Raw genomic sequence first — 26,250 nt, forward strand, 5'->3', positions numbered from 1 at the left:
CACACCTTTTTGTTATTTATTTTATTTATTATGATAGTTTAATAAATAAAATAAATCATAATGACAAGGTGAAAACATGTTTTTAGAAATTGGGTTAATAGTACAAGAAAGTGCACTGCAGGACTACGGCACAAAAATGTGACGTGTTCCAGAAATATGACTTTCATAAACTCTCAAGCAATTCAAAATCTTAGAATTTATTAATTAATTTGCAGGCTGCATAAATGTCATAGATAGATTATTAGTGTCATGATTAGTTTAATGAAGGAATATTACTGGAAGAGGAACCTATATCACTAAATGTTGCATCCTGCAATATCCAATGAACTAAAAAATGTCTTTAGGTGTCTGAAGCACTGACCCCAAACGCGTTCGTAGGCTGATTCACAATATGATGGTGCAAGAAGTCCTCTTGAACTATATTACCATACTATTTAAGACTGTTAATAACTACAAAAGAAATCACTGCTAGACAGCACATAAAAAAACATTTTGTTTATTGAAGACAGACACAAAAGGTTGTTAATAAAGAAATAATGCAAATGATCATTTCAGTCATTAAATGCAGTACAATACAAATTTTCAATGCAGTCTTCCACTTGATGCTAATACGACCACAAATACATCAGATGGCATGCCAGAATGCTGCTTTATATCCATATTGATATTACCCTACCTCAAAGATTTGAAAAACCCAGAAACCCACCTGACACTAAATAGAAAACAGATGCAGACAGGGCTCGTATTAAAATAAATAAAATATGGGAAAACTGCCCTGCAGTTGCATTAAAATCACTAAACAAAAATTGATTTGGTTAAAAAAGTAGTCAGAATTTCTGAAACCTAAGAGTGTACACTAACAAACATAACTGACATTGCTGCTCTTATCTTTCAGTAGTGCTGTATTTTCACCACGTCCTTGCTTAACATTATTATTCTCTACCAACCCAAATGTAACTTTTTACCTCATGCAGAAACTGCCACAATCTAACTTTCAACAACACCTAAATCTTTGAATTTCCAGAAAGGATTGCACTTCCTCTTACCACTTAAGTCAACATAACATCTAATACTGTACATACAGGTTTAATCAAGTCACTATATATTTGTTGTTTTTATGTTTTTTTTATTATCTAAAAGCTGATTTTGATATCAGATAAATATTTTTTTGCTGTCCAGCAACAAAGCACAGAGCTCCTGGCTTCTAATATGTTATGCCTCTCTGTTGTCTTTGGGATGGAAGAAGGACAAAGGTGTTTTATGGAATGACTTGATGTATCAGTTTTTTTTATTGGAGGACCCCTTTTTTTCCATCAGAGCCTGGGTGGGGGTCGAGATGGTGGGGGTCTCGGGGGCCCGGGGGGTGCTCGAGCTGGGGGTGGACCTGGAGGTGGTTGGGCCACGGAAGGGGGTGCACGGGAAGGTGGCGTGGTGCGGGGCCCTCTCGACGGAGGCTTCGTACGGGGGACAGAGTTGGAGACCAGAGGTTGCTGTTCGGCGGGCGGAGGAGAAGGAGGAGGAGGCGGCGACGGCGAGGGAGAGTGATGTGTGCGAGGAGGAGCCTGGTTGTTCGGGGTGGACTCGCCATCTTTGACCCGTTGGAAACTAATACAGCGACCCTACAAGACAAGCAGGCGGAAGAAGGGTTAAACCACAACTACACATCATTATTTAAATGCAGAATACAAAAAATTAAAATGCAGCGCGTCTTTGTGCAAAGTCAATGAGCTTCTAAGATCCACCAGTCCAAATGGTTTGTGTGAGTCTTTGCCCAGCTCCACTGACAGAGGCATATGTGTTTGAGGCCCTGGAGGGCACACAGAGCTGCTTCTGTCTTCTGTCCACACCTGCACCACAATAGCTGTGATGCTAGCAAAGGCAGGCACTGACACATGCTTTTGCAGTCTGCAGCTTTCCCCATTCCCCATTCCCCTCCTCGTCTCTTGGAGCTCTTGATGCAGAACAGAAAGTGGTTTATGTCTCTTATGTGCTTGACTTGTTGGAATGTAAAGGGGGCATTTCAATATCCCCACAATAGTTAACAGAGGCCACTCAGCGTTTAACATAATTTACAATTCGGGAAGAATGGAACGCTGCTCTTATTGTTCTCATTGATGGTTTTCCTCTCTGTTCCCTGCATAGCATCCTTCTGTAGACACACAAATAACCAGACACACAAACACACACACACTCTTGCCTTGCTCAGTCAGTGTGTGAGGGATGGAGGGTAGGTCTCTGTGTCACAGACCCTTGGTGGTCTGATTATAACACCTTATTAAACAGAGAGGCCCTAAAGTCACCCAGGGGCCAATAAGAGGACCCCAGGCAGCAGTAGCTTTGTGACTGAGGGGGCTATTGTTTGTGTGTATGTGTGTGTCTGTGTGTATGAGGGCTGCGTGATTGATTAGGGGAAGCCCAGTTGGGGGGGTGACTGCTTCGGTCTTGTTGCCGGACCGCGGTGAAAAGGCCAGTTTGTGAGCAGCAGAGCAGCAGCAAAACACCAGAGAGAGCATATGGACACAATGAGAACCCAGGATCATGAATATGAGTGTGTGTGTGTGTGTGTGTGTGTGTGTGTGTTTGACTGTAAGCATGCTTCCACCAGAACATATGGCCTGAATGAAACCTCCGCCTCATGAATAACAGAAACAAACCAGAGAAAGGTTAAGGGGCTGGCTGCAAGAGAGCAACCAAAAAAAACAAGACTGGTGTTGGCGAAAAGGAGTAGATTCCTTCCACTTTTAAGTAGATGATATGTACAAAGATAAGTTGTGTGAGATGTCATAAATGTGCCACTGGTGATGGTCAGTCTCCCTGTGTGCCCCTTTGGCTGTGATGTCTGTCACTGCTTTACTTCCTCTGTTGCCGATTGTTTACTTCAAACCCCTCAAGTCCCTTCTAGGAGAAAAACAAAACCCTAAAAACTCCTGTAGCATCCCTCCTCACACCACTTCTCTGTCTAGCCTCTGTTTCTCCTTCTGGGCCCCAAGACCTTACACTGCCCATAATAAACACATGAATCGGATATTTTGCGGACGTATACAGGGAACTAATGCTCAAACACATTAGTCACATATTATAGTAAAGAAAACGGGAGAAAGACGAGAGAGCGAAGACGCACATCTGACCTGACAGCTCTGCCTGTCACCTTGCATGACATTACAGCGATACACATGGGGAAAATGCTCCATGGGTGCCTCAAAAGAGTCAGCACACTTCATAGAGTTCATATGCTGCACTGAACCACCCATAATGTCAGGATAACACATCTGAAAGACCCAGAATCAATGGGTCAGTTGTTATCTGATGAAACCCCTCTGACTCAGGTTGGTGGTATGCTTTTACTTTGCAGTCTATAGTCATTAGTGGTTAATGTCTGCTGGAGATATTGTAAAGTAAACAGTTAACAGTTTTCACTGAAACTACTTTTGATGGAAGAAGATCTCCCTGTCAAAACTGTTGACAGCATTTTCTGTGGTTACAAGTGATTTGAAACAAATGCTGTGATACATTTTATGGGGAAAACTGAGCAAACGCTGTCTAAAAATGAATTGATATATATCATATAGATATAAGTGAGTAAGTGGTCCTCGAGTTGATATTGTTTTGTCAACCAAATTGTCAATACAATACGACACAAACAAAATTCCATTCCCCTCCCCTGTAATTTGAGACACTAAAACTGTCTGCATGGCTACATACCAACGCGATGTAAGTGACACAATTTAGTTTGTTTTTGTTATTCTGGTGAATTGATCCAGTTTAGGTGAAGTGACGGGGGATAAAGGGGGGGGGGGGGGGGAGGTGCTGTTGTGCTCATTTGTGCCGCCTGTGTGTGAGGACGGAGGGATGGTGGCCGCCTCTGGTCTGTGCTGTGTGACGGGGCCATCAGAGCCATCAGCTCTGGGGACAAAAGAAGGGAATCTCTTCTGTCACAATATGGCTCGTGGCCTTTCAACTCCCCATCTGTTTATGTGACGCTCACTCGGTAGAGCTGTGACACACACATGCACGCACGCACACACAGTAGAGAGAGAGAGAGAGATCAAACGCATACGGGGAGCGTGGCAGAAACTGGCAGCCCCGCTGATGGCCGTTTGCAGAGGCAGTGGAGCAGGAGTAATGTGAGGAGAAAGCAGGACGAGCTCCTCCTGAGCTGCTGGTTAACAATCTGCATTGAGAAGTCTGATCAGTGCTAGTTATCGCTGTGCTTTTTACCATTTTTTTGTGCTATTTGTCATCCAGCTGCTGGTTCTTGCTTTTGAAGAGATGTTTGACATTACTACTGTGGGGAATTTAGATCTGTGCCTGTCTTTTGTCAACATAAAAAAATCACTGTCCTCTTTCACGTCCGATATGGCTATTAGCACAAATTCTAAACAACTATCTGCTTTGTAACAAAAGTGTTATTTTCCCTTTTATTCTTTCAATGTGAGATGTAGCATTTTATTTTCCTCGGTTAATGACTCGTGAAGGGAGTTGTGGGGGTCATTGTTGAACCACAGCCCCCATAGAAAGTGGATTACAAAGACTAAAAGAACTTTTGCCCTGACAGAGATGAATTGTTCTCCTTAAAAAAAAACATCCAAGATGGAAAGAGGGGATAAAACCCATGATGATGAGTATTTTTTACAGACTCCAGATACAGTAGACACACACACACGGCTACTGTTGCATAGTGAAGATGAATCATACCATTCAAAGAACAAATCAATAAATTTGACAGTGATATGGCCTCAGCTATGAGAGGCGACAATGAAACCATTTACAACGAAGCAGCTGTTTCACCATGACAACCAGTATGATGATGAAAACACGTCGGCAGGGTTATGGGATGCCATACACTGGGTCAAGGTTAGATAACAGCTCTGCTCTCTCTTGTTAAGCCACAGACAGTGATGTCATGATTTAGGACTTTTCAGGGGCAGTAGTAGTGGCCAGTAAGATAGCACATTACAATTTTCAGCTTAAATAAAACCTTGTATGACAGTTTTTTCGACTGAAATTATAACTTGCAGGTATAGAGTGAGTGTGTAACATGCTATTTGGAAACCTGATAAAACCCAGCAATTTTCTATGGAGTCACAGGGAATTCTCAGAGACAGTAGTCCTTGTGTGTGAACAATGGCAGCTTTGACCAAGAGAGCGGTATCAGTGGCTCATTGACTCGCTGCGTGTGTGTGTCAGTGTGCATGTCGAAAATCAGTACTGAGCTGCTGTGTTGAGAATTGTACATGTTGCTCGATGTCACTTGTTGTCTATATTTAGTGTGTCAGACAGAATGCAGATGCTCAATTGTCCACATACGGAGACCGAAAAAACACATTAAAACCTTCTATGCTATCCCACTCAAAAAGAGCTTCTAGGTGGTTTTTACCGACAGAGCCATCCTCCAAAATTACACATAATTACCAAATTATAGTTTTGTATCAGTCATCATGCCTGTTTGTGGTGTGCTAGATTTTCTAGTCATGTTTTAGGTGAAGATTAAAATGAACTGTGACTGCAGTTGAGTGTGAGGCTCACCTCGTCTCCAGGATGTGGTCTCATCAGAGATACCTGGTCGTAACCTCTCCTGAACAAAGCCCACAGAGCATCCAGCTTCCCCTATAGGACCCGGAAAGAAAAAATAATGAAGGCAAAAGAAAATTATTAAAGGGAAAAATTCAAATAAAAACCCCAACCTTAAATTTACATTCAACTTTTTATAAGTCAATTGCATAAAAGACTAACCTGAATGGGTGAGTACCACCTCCTCTGCTGTGGGGGGCGGCGTCGTGGTTTTCGAGGCTTCGGCTCATACGGTTCAAATTCCTGATCTGGCATTTTTACAACTGCATTTTTAGGTTTGTCCAGCTTCGCACCTTCCTCAGTGGATCCTTTCTCCCCCCATCGCACCTAGGAGAGCCTCATTTATATTTATATGCTTTTGAGGGGTTGAAAAGGTCTGTGTGTGTGTGTGTGTGTGTGTGTGTGTGTGTGTGTGTGTGTGTGTGTGTGTGTGTGTGTGTGTGTGTGTGTGTGTGTGTGTGTGTGTGTGCCCAAGTGCATACCTCCATGCGTTTGATGCCACCCACTCCTCTTCCTCCATAGTAGGACGCATCCACTGTGGGCCACTTCTTCTTGGGCATCCCGTCATCATCATCTGAGTCCTTAGAGTGAAACGCAATTACATGACAAAGCACATATCCTTCCAAACATACTACTATTAATTATTACCACGATTCCTACAATGTCAATTACAACAGTTATAGTGAGTAGAATAAAAAAAGCCTTACTGGCTCTGGAGGAGGAGGTGGTGGAGGTTCTTTGATCACCTGAAGGTTGAGAAAGAAATGCCATGATGGAACCAAAGATATAATTAACTAACGACTTATGATACCAACGTCTGAAGTTCAAACTTACCAAAGTGCAGCAGAGAGGCCAGAACCACCACATCAGCAGCAGAGCCAACAGCAGGAACACCACCAGCAATGATACTAGCACGATGGTGCCGTCAAACTGCACACAAAAACAGAGTGACGGGATTCAGATTAAACTGGACTAAACGACGATAGACGAGAGAAAGGTGAAAATGAAAAGCGAAAGTACTCACAGCCTCCTCTGATGACAGACACAACAGAGGAGACCTCAGAGAGGGAGGAGATAAGAAGAGGACTAGAGAACTGAAGGAAAATAAGAAGGTTGAAAGAAAGTTTATTCTAATAAGGCAGCATGCTAGAAAAATAATCTAAAAAAATGTGTTTTTATGATAGTGCAGACTTTATACGCAGGATGTACTCACACACTCTGTAGTAGTGATGTGAACGGAGCTGGTGATGTAGGAGAGGCCCTCATTCATGCTCACCTGCAGGTAGATCACCCTGAAAAAACGCAAACTGGTGACTGGTCTTATCGTCCAACACAAAAACACACGCTTGAGTGCACATCTGCACAACATTCCTCCATCTACTTTGTCCATACTTGCTGCCTTTTAAGCACACCAACATGATGACATTTACACAAAGCCAATGTTTTTAAAGGGGTCAGGGAGTTCTCCACCCACTGAAGGAATCTCTTCTGTTGGATCAGACCCAGACCTCTAATGAGTAACCACAGACAGCTAAATTACTTCTTGTTCTGCGGTATTCAGTGCTGATATCTTCAGCTATGACTGCACCCAGATAGGCAGGGCAGGGACAAGAAACAGGATGAAATGTTTAGTTTTTGGTTCGATAGACAGCGAGGTTGATGGAACCAAAGATTGTACAGGATTGAGGTGTGAACGGATTATTTAGTTGACAGGGTATTCATGAAGCTCATAAGAAATATGAACAAAAACAAGACATGTTAGCCAAATAGGCGTTTGAGGGTGGAAACGTAGACCGCTGGATTGTAGTTATAGGTTTGGAAAAGAATGGAAGAAAGGCTTCTTGTGCTGTTCTTATGGTTTGGGGGGGGGGGGGGCAGGCAGAGACAAGTGGGGTATTGAGCTCAGGGTTTAGATTTGAGGAGGGGGCGACAAGGGGGAGGTCACTGCTGGGGTTGGGATCGGAGCAGAGGAGAGGAAACAGAGTGGGGGATGGTAGGAGGAGGGCCCTTCCTGTTCTACATCCCTTCAGGACTGTCCCTCCCTTCTGAGACCCTCTCTTCACTTCCTCAATCACTGACTCTGTTTTCGCCTCCTCACACTCTCCTGTGTCCTCTCCACACCGCTGTAGCTTGTCTCATAACTCATGCTGACAGTAACTTCAGAGAAGGATATCGGCGGTGCAGGTGCCCCTCATCTTTTTTCTACTTCTTCCCTCCCTTCTCTGTCCCCCTCCCCATATGGTCAGCCCTCCTCTCAGGCAGGCAGGGGACGCAGTGCTATCAGCTCCTCTCTGACAGACAGATCTCAGCCCCTATCAATCATCAATCTGCCCACTATATATATGTCTTTGCCCTGTGTGTGTGTGTGTGTGTGTGTGTGTGTGTGTGTGTGTGTGTGTGTGTGTGTGTGTGTGTGTGTGTGTGTGTGTGTGTGTGTGTGTGTGTGTGTGTGTGTGTGTGTGTGTGTAGGAGGAGGGGAGCTGCATCCGGAAGGTTCCTAGTCAACACAGATTTGTGTGACAGCAGCGTCAATGACTTCATTATTTGCGACAAGGCTTGGGTGGAACAGGAGGTGAGTGAGGGTCTTTGGGGTTTTGGTGAAGAGGTGATGCTGGGAGCTGGAGTCCCTCAGACCTCATGTGTAGACTTTACAACCCCAAAACAGGAAGCAGTTCACCTATAATGTGATCTTGCATTTTAGGGCTTCCTCTAATGATTGTATACATTATCGGTTAAGTCTGGTCAATGAAATGGCAGAAAAAAGTAGAAAGTTTGCTTTATAATCTGCATTAGGAGGCGATCCCTAAACTATTGGAATCATCTGTCGATTTCAGCTTTATTTATAGGTACACAAATCAGATTTATTAAATATATATATAATGATGAAGTGATTACATTTACGACAAACATGGATGTAAACAGCAACTTATGAATAACGAAAACACCTGTCCAGAATGCACAGTGGCACCCTTGCTTCAATTCATATTTCCATGTCTATCTGCATGTTATTGCACCGCTGCCCAGAACTCCTAAACCAGCTGTTGGCCGCCTCCCTCCTCCTCCTCCTCCTCCTCCTCCTCCTCCTTATCTCTGGGCTCGTCAGCCATTCACTGCTGACTTCCTCTTTAGAAGCACTCAGGGTGTTCAGGCAGTGCTGTCTCTGCTCTGATTGGCTTCTGTTACATGGAAGCATGCCTCCTTAAGTATTGCATTGAGTAATGATGCTCCCTGTTCTGCTCTGCTCTTAGGACCAGCAGCCCAACAGGCAACTACTACTGCTGGATTGTGAATTAGGTGAATTGTTGCTGTCTTTTTGTCAATCCTCATGTGTGTTACAATAAAAATGATATGTGCCACGTCTGTTATAACGTGGGAGTAAAATAATACCGTAATAATACCGTAAGTGACACACTCTTAAATATCCCTGCCACCACAGTGTGTCTTCTTTCCCCATCTCTGAACAGAAGTTCCCCATCAAAGCAGTACTTTTCACTGGCAGACAAGACAAGATCAAATCACGCTAGAAATCTGAGTGACAGCAACAAGACAGATGATGACTGGGAGGTGTCTGAGGCCGCAGGCCGGAGTGTATAATTATGCACAGGACTGCAGGCAGTGGTGACGGGAAGGCAACGTGGCCTCGGTCCTCTCAGAGTTCAGCCCACAGCATCACTCTGTCTGCCCTGCAAGAACTTCTGCTCTTCATCGCCAGGAGCAAAGCCGGAAGCCCTTAGAGGAAACTTTACACTGCCCCACCGCCTCCACTCACACTTTCACTCTCCCAAAGTGTCAGAAAGAGATCGGGATACATCACACGACACGTAAATACACATACACACAAATACACGGTTACGAAGGTCCTCTCCAGCAGGCTCTCATTAAGTCGTGTTCCTGGGCTCTACTCCTGTTGTCCCCTTGTGATTGGTGTCTGGATTCGTTAGCTGTGACAAACACTGATTGATCACAGACACTCAATGACTTTGGCCCTAATTTGTTCAAGGACGGCAGTCTTCTGTAGTCCACACCAAACTTGCGTGCAGCTGGCAAATATCTGGGCTCGGAGAGTTGCAGCTGAACATGGAGAGTTTGGCGACCTGAGTGATGACTAAGGAAGCGTGCTGGGGTGAAAAGGCAGTGAGAGCTGCGTAGCTTACCTCCCAACCTCTTCTACGAGAGGAGCAGGGCAGAGTAGGAAGGTATCCTCTATTCCAGCTGGTCTCTCGTCTGCATAGGGAAAAACAAAAACACACTTTAAATCTGAGAAATTTAAACATCTGCAGCCTAAACACGGCTCACACATTCTTCTTAAGTGCACAAGCCAAACCAGAATCCCATGATGCATTAGTCAGTTAGCTTGCATGTGTTTGCAGAACTTACCCACAGTGAGTGTATCATTAAGTTTAAAGCTGCAGAGGACCTGGTCAATGTTTCTGGCATGGAGAAACCCATTGCCTCTCACCACCACCTGGAAACTCTCTGAGACAAAAACAAAAGAGTGCAGGCACCATCAGAATATATTAGATATATCCACACTCAAGGATTACAACAATAAGATACATATTTTCATCTGTATCTGAGAGATGTATAAGATCAAAATTGGTCTTTTATTTTAGTTTGAAGTAGAAGAAAATTTCCAGAATACCATTATGTTGAATGCTGGAAGCCATTCTCTCTCTCTAAACTTGTGCATGCCTCATTACTGCTTGTTTATATCTGTGTGCTTATGCGTGTATGTGTGGAAGGGCCATAATAAGCTCCAAAGGTGCTAATGCTTAAAGTGCTGCTATTCCCAAATATGTGCTGTGCAGTAGCTAGAAGGTGTGTGCGTATGTGTGTGTATGTGTTGTTGACCTTTAGTTTCCCCCAGGCTCCGTTAAAGCGCACTGACAGAGGCTTGCCAGCATATGCTGGAGTGTCTATGTGGCTGCTACCCAGCATATGTTAGAGAGCGGGAAAAAAACACTTGCTTAAAAGCATGCCTGCAGGGCTGACAACAGCACAGCACTGTCAAAGTAGGTCTGACCTTAACTATGGCACCATTAACACATGTCTGTGTCTGTATGCATCTGTTTGTAACCTGGTGTACTTACTGTATGTGTGCACTGCCTTTGCGTTTGTGAGCGTCTGCATTTCTTTAGTCGGTGCATGCATGACCGTGTGCAGGCATGTAATTGAACATGCATAAGTGTGTGCGGTCTCTGTCTGTTCAGTGAGCTTTTCCTCTAGCATTATCCTGGCTAACATTTGCCACACCTTTAACATTTAAAGCTCCAGCGTGAAGATCACTGGATAAAACATCACAGTGTGTGGGTGTAGTGGAGTAGTATGTGGCAGTATTTCCTTAAAGGTCAGACAGGCTGAAGAGCCACAAATACAGAAACATCAACATCAACATCAACACAGGCGAGTGGAGAAATAGAACACCGCTTTACATCTGCCTAAACATCTCTACATATCAACAGATGCTGTGACATTTTGTTAAGTAAAAACTTCCAGGAGAAAGAGTGATAAAGTACATGACACGAAAATTGAGCTTTCACAAACAGGCATAAGTTGTATATATTTCATACTGTATATGCTATACAGTAGGTACTGAGATGATAAATATTACTACACATTGCATTGGTATGTACAGACATTGCAATTAGCCAGCCTCTGAAAGATAAAATCATCTTTAACTCAAATTTCTAATATCCTGGAACTGTTCACAAAGCCAACCTCATACAACTGTGTCCATCTGCACATGTGTGTGTGTGTGTGTGCTTATTTACAGATGTTTAATGACTTGCAACTTGTCAGTGCTGCTGATGTCATTTCTTCAGCTAGACTCAGATTCTACACGTGTATTCAACCACAAACACCACCACATTAACCAAACATCTCTTATCCCACCTCCTGCCCTGATATTACTGTAAAACATAACCACAACAATAAATCACAACTATATAATATATTATCATACAGCTTTGATTGAATACTTTTCATATTAACTGATGGTTTATGTGGTTTGTAGTGGTTTGCAGTCACAACAAAGTGCAACTTAATCTGCGGTCTTGAAACGTATTATTCCTAATGCTCAGTGCCGTGGCTGCTTTAGCAGTCGTCCCCCTTTCACACAATGTTACCATCATACAGCATGAGCTGCACTGTGACAGGGTGCATGTGCACACATACACACAAAAAAACACACAACTTGGAAATGATACATGGCAGATAATTATCCAGTGAAATCTAATTCTGAGACTGATAATTGATCTACTGCTTTAAAAGTAAAAAATTCAAAATAATATAACTTACTGTCTTTTCTTTATTCATCAGCAATTAAGCAGTACATTGCATTATAACTACATGTAACAGTTCAACATCTAGTAGAGAGCGTCATATTCATTAAACTATTAAATCCTGAGTCATGAATATTTCCAAACCAAAATATTTGTTAAAAAAATACATTGTTAAATCCACTGTATCGCTGTTTCCAAAGATGTTTTATCAAATCTTAATAAATCATTGAGGGTTATGAAGTGAACAAGTCTCACACACACAAACAAGTGCACACACACACTGAGGCTTGATGGGCTAAAAGGTCAGTGCTGTCAGACACATGGTGGGCAGGGACTGGTGGTGCCCCGCTGACATGAACAACACATATGCTTGTGCCTCTCGTCTGCTTTCTGCCTGCCTCTGTGGCCACATGTCCATTTACATCTACACCTGAGTGTTTGACAAGGATTTGATTTGTACGAATGTGTGCCTGTGTGCGACTTTACACATCTGAATGCATGTGTGTCTCGCGTGCATGGAGAAAATGGGCTACGGCTTGTCCGAACGGCGGCACTTCAATCACGTTAGTGCGACAGGACAGTGAAGGGCAGGGAGGGGCAACGTAGGACGGAGCAACGGGGAGGAAAGGGTCAGACGTTAATGAAAGCAGCAATCTCTGCTGTCATGTCAGATCAAAGGCCCAACTCTCACTGTCCTCTCAGTGTGTGTGTGTGTGTGTGTGTGTGTGTGTGTGTGTGTGTGTGTGTGTGTGTGTGTGTGTGTGTGTGTGTGTGTGTGTGTGTGTGTGTGTGTGTGTGTGTGAGGGGAATCAGTCCTGTCAGGTCTGATAGTGGGGCCCAACGTTCACTGTCCAGTCTGATGGCCCGTTTGCAGGCAGCTCGGTCTGGTCACTTCACATAAATGTGAGGGACATGTGTGCACATGTGCTAGAAGATGTGTGTGTGTGTGTGTGTGTGTGTGTGTGTGTGTGTGTGTGTGTGTGTGTGTGTGTGTGTGTGTGTGTGTGTGTGTGTGCTGACTAAAGAACATCTTGTGTTTGTGTAAAGCATGTATGGTATGTGACTACATGCAGACAGAGAGGAAGACAGAGAGAGAGACTGTCACAATACCTATGTAATATGTCAGAATGTAAGTACACATAAACGCATTAGAATGGATGGATGGGGGAAGACGGTTATATTCAAACCTCTGGGGACTCTTGCGCACAGTCTTATAAATAAAAGAAAACTCTTGTTAAATTGTGACAATTGCTTGACAATAACATTTTATGACTTTATACTGAAATAATAATCTTTGAGTAAGGAAAGAAAGTGCCTGTTATTTCTCCACAGGACAATTTAAAGCCAACCATGAGCATATGATGTAAGCATTGCATGTCTAACATGACAGTTGTATGTAATTTATACACATTGTAATACAAATAAGGCAGGACACTATAAGCAGGTTTTCAGTCAACCCGAATATTTGCCCTTCATTAATTAGGCCTGAATCAGGCCTTGGTTGAAGCGTGTCCTCGGTTTCTTAGTTCACTGACCATTAGGCTGCTCATCAATCGAATAATAAATGAGGCTGTTGGAGGATATTTGGGCGCATGGTCGAGTGCAAACTCAGACCAGAGAATGTAATTATCACATGACGTGACAACTGTGTTTCTTTATTTTCCCTTACTCATTTTTATCCTTTGCAGGCTACATTTTTATTGCTCTAAAAATCACCCGCTCTCCCCTCCTCCTTCCTCTCCATCCTTCATATCCTATAATGAAAGCTAATATCCATTGGATGTCCTGGTAGCACTGCTGCAAATGCACTCTCCTAAGTGAGTCCTAATAAGGTCATGTCAAGGCTCATCCATCCTGCTGACTACACATAATGGCTCTCTCTCACCGTCTCTCTTTAGTTGCCATCATGTTTTTTAGCCCCTGAAACTGCTTTCCAGAATCACAAGAGGTGGACATGGAAGAAGAGATAAGAAGGAGGACAGGTTTGAAACAGCCACTTAACATATACGATGTGGCAAACTAGGCCAGAGAAGCAGCCATGCTTAAAGATTCACGGCTAATTTCTCTGACCAACACCCCCCCCCCCACCCCTCCTCTTTGTTGCACACACGCTGTGCTGAAGCGGCTATGCTAATTTCCCCCGGCCGTGAATGACAATACGCTCTCTGTCACTCCGCGGTCATAAGCGTCCATGCGATTACTCAACCTCATGTTCCACTCCAGAGGCTTTAGATGACTGTCATCTGACACAATTGCACACCATGACTGCCCAGTGTCTTAACAAGGAGGTAGAAACCACGGCACCTCACACCTCTTACCTCCTGCACACACACTGGACGGCTCGGCCGCTAGAATCTCAATGCAGGACTTCTTGATGATCTGAGTGATCAGACAAAAGGAAAATAAACACAGTCACAAGACAATTCAATAACAACATATGACTGTGTGTGGATGAGCGTGGAACCGTTTACATGTGGTATGTATGTGTCTTACCGAGTCAATGATTCCCCTGAGGGCTTGGAAGCCTCCCCATACAGGAAACACGTGTTCCACAGTGTCTGCAATAGTTGCAAGCTAGAAAAACATGCAGACACAAAAAGAATTGTATTCACTTTTCTTTTATGTATTTGCAACATCTTCAATATCCTTATGTGGATCCTACCTGGGTCTGATTGAATTCTTTGACCCCCACACAGTAAACAATGGCTCCCATAGACCTGGCCCTCTGAGCCTGCAAAACAGAACAAATAAACCAAAGTGCAGTGAACTTGAAAGAGACTCTGGTAGGCTTATGGAGCCAAATAAATCTCCCAAATAACACAAACTTTCTCAGTCCACACAGAAGACATTTTAGACAGGAGCGAGACAACATGACATTAACTCTGATGTAGAATAGTAAAAACACTGCCACAAAGGCGGGTCATGTTTGTTAAATAACCAGCAAACAATGAGACGTTAACAAAATGTCCCAGAAACTAAAAGAAAAATTAAAAAATCACAGGAAATAGTGAGCGTTGATTATTAGCGGCCAAGTCAATTGCATTCACTTTACAAGTGCATCAATCAAAACAATACTGTAAAATCAATGAATATGTCATATATATGAAAATCACAGAGTATCAATAAAATGAACAGCATAACATCTTGAACCTAACAAACAGTAACAAGTCCCAGCCCTGTGAAAATGTTTGCAAGTGACTACAATTTTCAGTGTCTACCTCCTAATACCACCTCCCCAACTCATCTTACCTCTCGCTGAGCGGAGTCAAACTGCCACTCATTCAGTTCCCCATCCGTCAGAGCGATGATAACGCTGGCTGTCCCTGCAGAACACAAAACCTTCATGTTCTCTGAAACAACTCACTAAATGTAGGCTAATGTAATGAAGCATATCGGACAGAGCTTACCTTGCTTCTCTTGATCTATCTGCGTATTAGCCTGCAGTTGAAAAAGAAACAAATACAGTTTGAGACAATAACAATAGCTGCGACTGGTTTAAAACATGTTGATATTGTTACAAAGCCAACAAACAAATGTCACTTTGCTTAGTGTGGCCTGGCCAGGCTCAATACTCACTAGCTTGGGACCGGTGGCATTAAATAACGCTGTATGACTGAAGATTGTTGGGTGCTCTTTAGATAGGACATAAATATGAACCCTTTCTGAACCTGGTTGGTCTTTGCTTGAGATAGTTCAACTAGGGCGTCATCTGAAGTAGAAATGAACACCAGACAATGTGGGAGTGTGGAATCATGATTAATCTTGCAATGACTTGCTTAAATATAAATACTAAAAGCTCAGCAGTTTCAAGAAGCAGCAAGGAATTTATGACCGGAGCCACTCCTCATATTAATCTCATACCAGCCCTGGTTCCACCTGCATGCCAGACTCAATTAATCTTCAATTGATATTTTCCAGAATAAAACCTTTTATGGATGACTAAAACTAGTGTGATTTAGGCTGGCTTTGCCAATGTTTTGGGTCTTAAAGCCTGGTCCTTACCATCTCCAGGCCTAAGTTCATAAATGTGTCTCCTCCGGGGATAACCCTTCTCAGAGCTGTTAAGCCTCCGGTGATGGCCTCCCTGTAGGGCAAACAAACACATTTCCTGATAAAGAAGGAAGTTGTTTTAAGGGAATGAGATATTTTCACAAAACAGGAGTTAGAAAGAGGAAGGTAAAGATGGTTTGAGTTGGTCCAAAATCCAGATATTTAAAAACCAAAGAACAACACAACAAGAGAGGACATGTCTAATACTAGTGTAGTTTAGGGAGGGAAAGATCCAGACAGAAGAAACAGTGAGAGTTCCAGTGTTATTCAGGTTTGGGTCTTACCTGTTCTCCGTCAGTTTCATTATGATGTTACCCCGTGTGGAAAAGACAATGAAGGACATTCGCAGCATTGGGCTGCAAACACACAGTTGTTTTAAATTAATGCGGGGTGAAAACAGAAAACATCCAAACTCATGAATAACTTATCCTGCTCATACCTGATAAACTTCTCTGCCAACTGCTCAACAAATGAGTAAATTTCTATCCAGTGATTCTTCACACTGCCAGATCTGAAAAACAACAAGAACACAACCTTATTAGGAAAACATTTTTTGTGTTGCTCTGGATGACTAATTATAATCAGCAACAGCCAAAACTATTTTATTGAATGAAATGCAGGATGGCCAGCTCTCACAGCAAGTTTTGGCTTATTCATATAAGAATGTAAATGTTTTTGACTGATAACTTAAAAACAAAGCTGACTATGTGAAACTACAGCAGTTTTGATTGGTTGTCACCAACTGTGGTCCAGACTCTTTCGGACGAATTGCTGAGTTGCCTATTGAAGTTGAAGTCTCCTGACTTCGATCTATTTCTAAAATGAGTTGAACTTCTGTCATTTTTTTAATTATGATGTTTCCTCAACTTTTGGATTGCCATGCTATTTGGTACATTTCAGACATTCATGGTCCTCACTGGATGAACTGTGATAGCTTTGAGGATCGAGGGCCACTCAATCACTGCTCTGTCTAATGCAGTTCAGGATGTAAACTTGTTTATGTTAAAATGGGCAAACTGAGATAAAACCCTAACTTCCGCCCTTAACTTCAGACAACTAAAGCAAAACCTAGAAAAAGAGATGCTCAATTCATAAAACAACAAACCCATATGTGAATATAGGGCCGTCACTTTTCGAAAAATGCGATTCAAAGCTCAAGTAGGTTTTGTAGGACAACTAATGATATGTAAAAACTGGATTTAATGGCCATGATATGTTTCAGGAAAAACCATAACAGTTTATCCGCTACACATTAGAGGACAATCCTCTGGCCACTCAGTCACATTCCATTAGTTTGGACTGTAACCTGTGAGCGGTGAGAGCTGCTGGTTAGCCTGCTCCATGCTGCTGTGTACATGACAGTGTCCTTAATGAAGCCCGGTCCCAGGGGGCTGCTAATGGGGGCTAATTGCTAATGGGCCAGAGGGTTGAGGTTAGACAGGGACAGATGTAGCAGGCTGCCTCTAGCAGGGACCATGTAGCAGGCAGCTGGCCTGTGTGTCCGTGTGTGTATAGTATCTCTGTGTTTATGCGTGTGTTTGTGCGTGTGTGTGTGTGTGTGTGTGTGTGTGTGTGTGTGTGTGTGTGTGTGTGTGTGTGTGTGTGTGTGTGTGTGTGTGTGTGTGTGTGTGAATGTGAGGGGGAACAGATGGTCCCAGTGAGCACAAGCAGTTTGACAACAGGTTGGCCGTCCGCAGAGTAAAAAAGGCTGCGACATGAACAACAGAGGGTTGCAGAAGTAACACTCAGTAGGGGTAAATGTGTGTCAGACTGTATATGGTGAGGGTCTATTGAAGGATGCAACTTCAAACAGCAAAACACAGGGCTATGGGTGTGTGTGTAAAAGGGTCATAAAGTGAAATATAAAGAGAGAGAAGACAGTTAAAGAGAATAAAGACTGTGAGCTGGTTAATCTCCCGATGGCTCTTTTTCTCCTCCTATTTAACCAGTCGCTTCCTGCTCCACTTATCCTTTTCCCTGGAAGAGAGAGCATGATAACAGCCCTGATCCAGGAGGAGTCTCTTTTATCTGGTCTGAATCTTAAGAGTCCCAGAGTTTACTGATACACATACACAACAGAGGCTCAGTTTCAATCCAGCGTGCAGGACAGACAGCGTGTTGACCTTATAAGCATTGTTTGTCCTTCTATGTGCTGAAATAATTGGTTAATTAATTGGAATTTGGAGATGTTGCCCTGTGCGTTTTTCATTATTTTCTGTATTTTTGGGGAATTAAATGTTATTCAATTAAATAGAAAATAATAATTGAGAGATTTCACATCTAAAAGCAATCCCCCCAGACACTGTATGAGTGAATTTAATTGCTTTTAAAAAATGCATTAAGAAAGTTCTCATTCTTAGTAAATATACTATGAACTCAAAGTCAGTTCATGTACTGTAAACACACTATCTTTACTACTTTCATTAGAATCACTGCCACAATCCAACCAATTCAGCAATTAATCTTCACTATTGCATTTCTAATTTTGCATACCATAGCAGAATCTCCTTTTGTCTGCAAGTACTTGGATCAGTGAAAATGAATCTCTGTTCAGAAACCAGCCATAAAACACAACACCTATTATTCTATTTGTGGGCAACCAGATAAAGGAAAAACACAGCCTGGTATTTTGGGGGTGTCAGACGTGGAGTGTAAGGAATGTTTTCTAATGTTGTTTCTGTGTGATGAGATGCGTCCAGCGGAGCACACACACATTCTCTACCCAGCATGCTTGAAGATCACTGTAGACACATAGAAGTATCCCTACTGCATGATTTATCTCCGTTCTCTATTGCTGAAGATTAGATTAGGTCACTGTGTGGCATTTAAGATCTGATAAGCTGCCAAAAAGTCAGTGCCATTTTGGGGGGGAAAAAAGAGCAGAAGCTTCCTGGAGGCTTGCTGTAGCGGGCAGGTCCAGACAAACAGAGTCGTACCAGAGGATCGGCCATGCGTGATGTGCCATGCTCCCTGGGCTCCTCACAAACTTTTTGAAGCAAAGGGTAACGACTAAAGAGCGGATGACAAATGTTTGCAGTGGACATCCGAAAGATCATCACAATTGCATCTCCATATTCCCAAATGTTATACACAGATGCCAGTGTTTAACAGCTTCACTGCTAAATCACTGCTCCAGTCCTTCTCTGGATATCATAACCTGTATTCTTCTACACAAAAGGGGCAACATACCCTGTTTGTTTGTTCTCTCTCTCTCTCTCTCTCTCTCTCTCTCTCTCTGCCCACTTAGCATGTTTTGACATGTCTGATTGTTAGGTCCACAAGCTTGATCGCACCTTGCAACTCGAGCCAAGATACGACAAAAATGTCAGTTATGTCTGAGCAGCTATGTACAGCATCGCAGTCTGAAACTGCAGATAGATCACACATAATACCAATAGTCCGGATTACACTGACCAAAAAGGTGGCAAAAACATCCTTACTGACCATGAAGCCTGAAAAATCATACTATTATGGGATATAATAAGTCAATTGTGTTTGTTGGGGCTGTGAGGGTCTTTCTTCTTGGTTTGCAATTTGTGTCACCTAATAGCCTATTTAGTTCCAGGTGGTAAACATTTAAAAAAATAAAGATATTCAAAGACTGATCTGTGGTTAACCTAAGAGTTAATATTAATGTTAAAACAGGCTCATGGCTGCCTAGAGGTCTAAGAGATGTGGGTAATGGCAAGGTCTCTGATTCATATCAGGCTGGGGATCTTTTTCATCATTACTCTCTCATGCCTCATTTCCTGTCAGACCTGTATTATATTAAATCAAGACAAACAAGCCAACAAATAGTTGAAAGAAATGAATTCAGATTAGTGTAAGATTTCTAAAGATGTAGTACCACTTTCACATACAGCATATTTTATGAGGCACACGTTAAAATTGTAATAAAAAAAAAAATTAGATTTCATAAAAATATAAAGTCTGTTAAAAAGACAAAGCAAGTTTAGCTTGAAAGGGATTCATCATAACTCGGCAAGCCAGATGTGGTACTTACAGATGAAACATTTATAAATAATGTATGAACCATAGCTACAACTTATGAAGTATGTCCCAGAAGGTAATACCAACACACATGTTTTTTCTGGTGTTTTTGATCCATAGAAACATTAACCTGATTCAATTGAAGAACAATTAACATCCTGCAAAAAAGAAACAACAAAGACTGGACCCTGCCCCTGATCACTCCATGGCCGGTTCAGGATATACAATAGAGAATAGTGGTTAACAGGATCCCCGGGCCACACAGCACCGCTGCAGGCAGCTGCTGCAGCTGTGTCCGCAGGCGTCATCAGCCTGAAACTCTATCCATCCTGCTCGCCCTGCCCACATCCCGTGGGTAAAAACCCTTATATGTTTCTCCACTTTGGAACCGGACGAGACGAAAAGAAAAGCGTGCCGCAATGTCCAAATTAGTCTTCATTCTTCAAATACAATTCTGTAAAAGTATGTGAGAAAACACTAAAAGATAAACAATGAGGGTTTAAGTGGGGTTTTGTTTTTTTTGGACGTGCTTTGCATGTATAAGACATTCCATTAAACAACAACTATCTCATTTAGGAGTGATTTAATGACACACAAAGGCAATTGATAAAAGCGAGACTACCGGACACACAGGCTCAGACTTGTAGTTGCTTTTTACAACAACAGACTCAGTCTGACTTGTGCGCTCCGCGTTTCCAAACAACTGGCTGGTCGCATGGCAATGCGCAACGAGGAGAAAGTAACAAAGCCGTAAATAATATCGGACACTCACTTGTCCAGGACAAAATAGAGGTCGAAGGCGCCCTGACAGGACCTTTCCTTCTCCTCCTCCTCCTCCTCCTCCTGTTGATCTCCCTGTAGCTCTCCTTTCACCGAGACATCGAGGAGGAAAATTCCCAGCAAAGCCAAGGCGAGGAACATGCGAGTTTGTGTCCTCGCCATCTTCCCGGTTTCTGTTGACTGACCCAACACTTTAACAACTAAAGATCTTCACATGTTTCTCTGGATCATCTGTTTCTGGATCGACTGCGTTGGTGTTACGCGTTGTCTCCCGGTGTTTCCGTCCTGTTGGGCTGAGTGCACGCAGACTACAGGAGGCTTGTTCAGTTGAAGCCGGCTCTCCAAGTCTTCTGCTTCAGCTGAAGAAAAAAAAAAAAGGAAAAGAAAAAGCAGTGGAGCAGGCAGCATGAAGGAGAGGAGCGACACCCGAGGAGAGATACAAAACTCCACTTTTACACAGAAACAAAATATTGAGACATCTGTCTGGGTTCGTTTTACCCAAAATAGATTTTAGAATGGGGAAATAAAATATCCTCTAATCCAATATATTCTAAGATTATTTTGGATTTTGAATTTGAATAAAAATGGCCGTTTTAGTACTGTCAATGATCTAGTATAGTATTTAGTAAATCAATCTCGTCATGAGTATTTGTTATTTTTCTGTGCCTTGGAGTTTGCCTCTCTTTATTCACCGTCTCGTGCATTTCGCCTCCAAATGAAAAACAGAGCACTGCAAAGACAATTCAATTATAGGCCTGAATGCAAATCGACCCATGACAGGATGTGCTGCTGAAAGGTTTACAAAGTGGTCCTGAGCTTGTCGTCAAACTTACTAAACACAATGTAATCTGATAGGCTACTAACATCTGAGGGAATGTTATCTGACATGAAATAAAATGATTTCCCAGCCTATTGTGCACTGTTACCAGACAGTAGAAGTGTGCCCAAGGAACTTAAATAGGACATTTACCCAAACCAAAGCTTTGATGCAGAATAATCCATGAAATGCTCATTAAACAGAAACATTTAGTTCATGCATAATGCATTTGCCCAATGGCAAGCCATGACCACCCTCCACCATGTCATGTGGCCAATTTTACAATTTCCAATTGCCCACATTAGCCAGACACAACTTCCACCACTGGACTTATTGTTTCCTGGAACGTGACCAACAAATGTCTCTGAAACCCTGATAGCGTGTACAGACTATAGTCTTTATATCTGTTGCACAAAGCACAGTTAGTGGAGTGACTTTTTTTTAAAACCACGAGAGACAATAAGATGTCAGAATAGCTTCATGCACATTTTAGGATTTCTATCTGACTCACTGCAGGCTGGAACAGGATTGTGTGAGGTCTTTTTCTGCAGGACGTGATCCTCTGAGCTCATGGTTTTAGGAAATGCAGGCATATAGCTCATATTGTCCAATTTATACACAGTAAAGGCACAGGGGACATCATATTTAAAACGTTTCACACTGTCTGAAAGGTGTTGTTCATAGTGGTGCACAGTATGTCCACATCAGCCGGCTGCACTGGATGATAATCACACTATAATGTGCATTATTGTTCAAATGATCACAGTATTTCCTCCCTAGCGGACAGATCAGTTTTGTTCACTGAGAGGATTGCAAATCAGACATTGGAGAATTTGCCAAGGGACTAAATTCAAGTCGTGTGTACGCGCGTCTGTGTGTGCGTGAGCGCGCGTGTTTATATCAATGCGCCACGCTCCAGCGCGCTCTCTGGAGGGAATAAGTGTGAGAGGAGAGGAGAGGGGACAACAGTACGGAGGGAGGCTCAGTCCGATAAGTAGCTCGTCACCAGGAAACGGGAGGGCATCTTCACCTGCTGCAACTTGCTGCCACACGGCACAAGCATCCTCCTCATCCTCCTCATCCTCCTCATGTCCAGCGGGTGAGTCATGCGACACTGTTAACGCACTCCTCTGGTTCCTTCATGGTTCCTTCACAGGGGTGCACGATCCTTCTCTCACATGTCCTGGTTTTAACCAGGAAGACTGGCATATTCAGACTGCCACCAGATCATTCTGTAGTGATGCTGCGAGGTCAACTGTCAACGGTTTCAGAAGATAAAACCCTAAAAGATTATTGACCAGAGAAGGAAAAAAAATCAATAGTCACACAATGTTCCCTGCGTTAAAATTGTTGATAAATTTGAAATATGCATTTTTTTTAACTTATCTTGCGCACAGACGAGGCAGTTGGGCTTCTCGGCAGATGGGGAGACAAAAGGAGAAACCGAGTGAAAAACTGAGACAAAGGACGTTAGACATCATTTTGCCTCGACACCGGCTGTGTCTGCTCCACAATTAGGACGCTTTGATTAATCAGAAAAGGTGTAAAATACTGTTTATTATTTTTTTCTTCTAATATTGCATTCAAGACAATCCAGAGTCGGTTAAGATCATCTGAATCCAAATCGGCTAACAAACAGCATGTCAGACCACTACAACCTATATTTTATGTCACATTTTATTTTTTTTGGTGTAAAACGAATTATTAAAATGGGGATTAGTGTTTTTACAGTTCTCATGATTTAAGTCATAACACCAAGTTGGTCTCGTGATTTCATTATCATCTTGTACTAAAACATTGACCTCGTTACCTGCACTTTAACTAATGATAACCAGTATATTTGATTACAGTTTAACGATGGATCACGCTTTCCTGCCTCGGTCCATGTGGACTGGTGACGGCAAATTCCTCCAGCATCCAGCGGACCTCTACAGCAGCGTGCTCGTTACGCGCAGCATCCCTGCAGGCACGTGCTTTGGTCCATGTGTGCTCCAAAACACTTTCTACGAGACCATCGCCTTCATAGCTCAGAAATCCTGCGATAAGAGAGCGAAATCATATGTGTTCAGGGTGAGATTTTATCAGTTGTCATGCAAAATGGACATTTGAACTTATGTATTTTATGGTATTTTAAAACAGATTTGCTTTTAGTTTAGTTCATTCATGACAGTTGCACTGCATTTGTTTGTTTCTTATTTTACATTTTTAGGATTTTTATGAAACTTTAAAGTACCTTATGTCTTTTTTTGTTTTTTTTATGAGACTATATTTGTATGCTGTCCATCTGCATTATTTTGTTGGTCATGAAGCTTCTGTCTTGGGTATTATGTCAAAGGGATTTAGAAACGTGGATTTAATAATCATCAAGTATTTGTAATTATTAACACTTTTAGGAAAGACATATTTAAATCAGGGAGCTCGAGTCAAATGTCAATGATGTCCGTCAACAGGTGGACCCCGAGGCCATGCGTAACTCTGCGCTGGTGCTGTCGTGGCTGCGGCTCGTGCAGGCTGCGCGCAACGGAGAGGAGCAGAACACAGAGGCTTTCCTCAAAGCGGGTCAGCTGTACGTGCGGACCATCCGGGACATCCGGCAGGAGGAAGAGCTGCTGGTGTGGTACGACCAGGAGCTGTCTCACCTCCTGGGCTTCACAGAGATGACCAGAGGACCAAGTGAAGGTGAGGCAGAGAGGGTCAGGATGCTGGATTATATAGCCCCATCTACATCCAAATAAAAATAAAGCATCAGATGAAGTATTTTATAGCAGAATGAGCCTCAAATGTTTGACTTTGACATCGTGTGACCCTCTGTCTTTTTCAGAATTCAAATGTGGAAGATGTAACCAGGTTTTTGAGAACGAGTATCCTTTCCTGGCTCACTGCCGATTCCTGTGTACTCAAGTGAAAACTGACACCTGGAGCCACGAGATTTACGAGCACAAGCAAGTGGAGATTAAGAGGCAACGCCGAGTGACAGATTTCCACAACATCGCCAGAGATTTGGAACACAAAAAATCTGGCAGCAACGAGGATGCAGAGATTTTCCCCAAGAGAAGGAAACACGAAGAACCTCTCTGTCCCAGAGGGCGGAAAACGGTTCTGTTGGAAAAAACCAACATTTCGAATGATGACAATATTACACCGCTGATTAAGGGCCACGACCAGTCGGGAGGAGAGGCATCTTCCTCTGCGGGGAAACTGAAAGCTGATAAGACTAAACCGGATCATTTAGGATGTAAGAACGACGTGTTTACGCACGACGGAGGGATGGAAACAGGGGAGGGCTCTGGCTTGCACTCAAGAGGCAGCAGTGCATTTTCTCTGGTCATGTCCAACAATCAGGGCGAGATGAAAAGCGCTTTCTGTAAACCAAGTAAAAGAACTTCCCCTATTGACCCCCAGATGCACCTCAGCAGTGCTTCAACAGCCCCCTCTAGCCGCCTAGAGGAGATGACTGATCACTTCACCCCCAGGACTGTTATGGGATACAACAATCTGATGGCATCCAACATCCTGAGCAGTGACTTACATGCTCATGTTCCTTCCCCGGTTGCAATAAACAACGCTTTCCATTACGCACCGGAGCACTGGTCCAGGAGCATCGGCGTCCAGTTGCAGACCACATCTTCTCTCACGGTCCTCCCCCCGACCTTCACCTCCTTCGGCGTGTCGGTGCAGAACTGGTGCGCCAAATGCAACCTGTCCTTCCGCATGACCTCCGACCTCGTGTTCCACATGCGCTCTCATCACAAGAAGGAGTTCGCTGCGGAGTCCCACGTGAGGAGGAGGAGGGAGGAGAAACTCACCTGTCCGATCTGCCACGAATACTTCAGGGAGCGACACCACCTCTCCAGACATATGACTTCTCATAACTGAGACAAGAAGGGAGAAAAAAAAAATGAAAACTTAATATATTTCCTGAACAATGCTCGTATATTTAACAGGTTAAGACTCCAGATTCAAGGCGAGACTTTGGTGAATGACAGTGAATGTAGGTAGATGTAAAGAAAAATAGCAAAAAAGGGGGACACACGTGAGCAACACAGACTGTCCGCTAGATGGCGATAGAGGAACGTTTGAGCTGATCTCACTGCGGTTTGGTGTCTGTCCTTTAGCCCTGTGTGTTGTGTTGATGATTATTTTGTGCCTTATGGAACTCACGAGGGAAGAAACGCGGAGAGATCTGGAGAACAGCTCATGATTGTCAATTAATATCTCGACGCAATCCTTCAAGAGATGTGGAATGAGTGTGTTTGCAGATTTGTTTTGGAATCTAAAATGATGAAAATGAAACAGACGTGTCGAGTATTTTGTTCCATCATGTCGGTTGTCAGTTTTTCTGCTCCAACAGGAGGCGACTGAGACCAACTTTTCTCTTTTCCCTGTGGATTGTTCATTATAATGAACATCTTATCAAATATGTCTGCTTTGTTATGACACTGTCCTGAATGATACCAGTGTAGTATGGAAGGAAGGTAACACATTTATCTTCCTGCACTAATTGACTGTGAGACAAAACTGTTGTTTAAAGCTGCCTCAGTATCATATCTGCATGTCATTTTTAAATGTTAAACCAAACATTTCAGCATGCTATTTAGAAGAATGAGCTGAAAACAATATTACGCTCATTTCCAGGCTTCCACTCAAAAATGAAATTACATTTAAAAAGTTTCCATGTTTATCATTCAACCACAGTCCTGGATGGAGTTCACATGGGCCTTTGATTTTGTGATTTTATTTTTCTTCATCCATTGTGAGCAG

The 26,250-nt window shown here is 42.9% G+C and overlaps 2 protein-coding genes across 4 annotated transcripts; one reads left to right on the top strand and one right to left on the bottom strand.

The window, feature by feature from the left end:
- Positions 1 to 120: 120 nt before the first annotated feature.
- Positions 121 to 25,105, bottom strand: antxr1d (ANTXR cell adhesion molecule 1d). 3 transcript variants are annotated; one of them, XM_054599867.1, is made up of 19 exons: positions 25,070 to 25,105; positions 20,665 to 21,031; positions 16,342 to 16,413; positions 16,187 to 16,258; positions 15,855 to 15,936; positions 15,260 to 15,290; positions 15,102 to 15,175; positions 14,515 to 14,583; positions 14,346 to 14,426; positions 14,171 to 14,231; positions 9,949 to 10,047; positions 9,726 to 9,795; positions 6,785 to 6,863; positions 6,406 to 6,501; positions 6,279 to 6,317; positions 6,054 to 6,152; positions 5,734 to 5,898; positions 5,527 to 5,607; positions 121 to 1,619 (listed from the first exon to the last, which is right to left on the bottom strand). In XM_054599867.1, the coding sequence occupies exons 2-19, from the start codon at positions 20,832 to 20,834 to the stop codon at positions 1,314 to 1,316; spliced, it is 1,746 nt and encodes a 581-aa protein (XP_054455842.1). In that variant the 5' UTR covers positions 20,835 to 21,031; positions 25,070 to 25,105; the 3' UTR covers positions 121 to 1,313. The 3 variants fall into 3 exon arrangements, with proteins under 3 accessions (XP_054455842.1, XP_054455845.1, XP_054455843.1); XM_054599870.1 differs by lacking the exon at positions 25,070 to 25,105 and adding an exon at positions 25,019 to 25,049; XM_054599868.1 differs by lacking the exon at positions 25,070 to 25,105 and adding an exon at positions 22,520 to 22,561.
- On the top strand, positions 22,562 to 25,630 carry prdm8 (PR domain containing 8). The gene is made up of 4 exons (XM_054599871.1): positions 22,562 to 22,588; positions 23,340 to 23,559; positions 23,940 to 24,168; positions 24,311 to 25,630. Exons 1-4 carry the CDS (start codon positions 22,578 to 22,580, stop codon positions 25,363 to 25,365), a joined length of 1,515 nt encoding a protein of 504 aa, XP_054455846.1. The 5' UTR covers positions 22,562 to 22,577; the 3' UTR covers positions 25,366 to 25,630.
- The last annotated feature ends 620 nt before the right edge of the window (positions 25,631 to 26,250 follow it).

The sequence above is a fragment of the Anoplopoma fimbria genome, chromosome 6 (assembly GCF_027596085.1).
Source record: "Anoplopoma fimbria isolate UVic2021 breed Golden Eagle Sablefish chromosome 6, Afim_UVic_2022, whole genome shotgun sequence".
Classification (NCBI taxonomy): Eukaryota; Metazoa; Chordata; class Actinopteri; order Perciformes; family Anoplopomatidae; genus Anoplopoma; species Anoplopoma fimbria.

What these genes read in the sequence shown, in the direction of transcription:
- antxr1d (XM_054599867.1), bottom strand. Translation starts at nt 20,834, where the DNA reads ATGGCGAGGACACAAACTCGCATGTTCCTCGCCTTGGCTTTGCTGGGA. An exon ending in GATAGATCAAGAGAAGCAAG is followed by an intron (nt 15,176 to 15,259) that starts GTAAGCTCTGTC and finishes TGTGTTCTGCAG; the next exon opens with GGACAGCCAGCGTTATCATC. An exon ending in TCAGGGGAATCATTGACTCG is followed by an intron (nt 14,232 to 14,345) that starts GTAAGACACATA and finishes CTGATCACTCAG; the next exon opens with ATCATCAAGAAGTCCTGCAT.
- prdm8 (XM_054599871.1), top strand. An exon ending in CGAAATCATATGTGTTCAGG is followed by an intron (nt 23,560 to 23,939) that starts GTGAGATTTTAT and finishes GTCCGTCAACAG; the next exon opens with GTGGACCCCGAGGCCATGCG. An exon ending in GACCAGAGGACCAAGTGAAG is followed by an intron (nt 24,169 to 24,310) that starts GTGAGGCAGAGA and finishes TGTCTTTTTCAG; the next exon opens with AATTCAAATGTGGAAGATGT.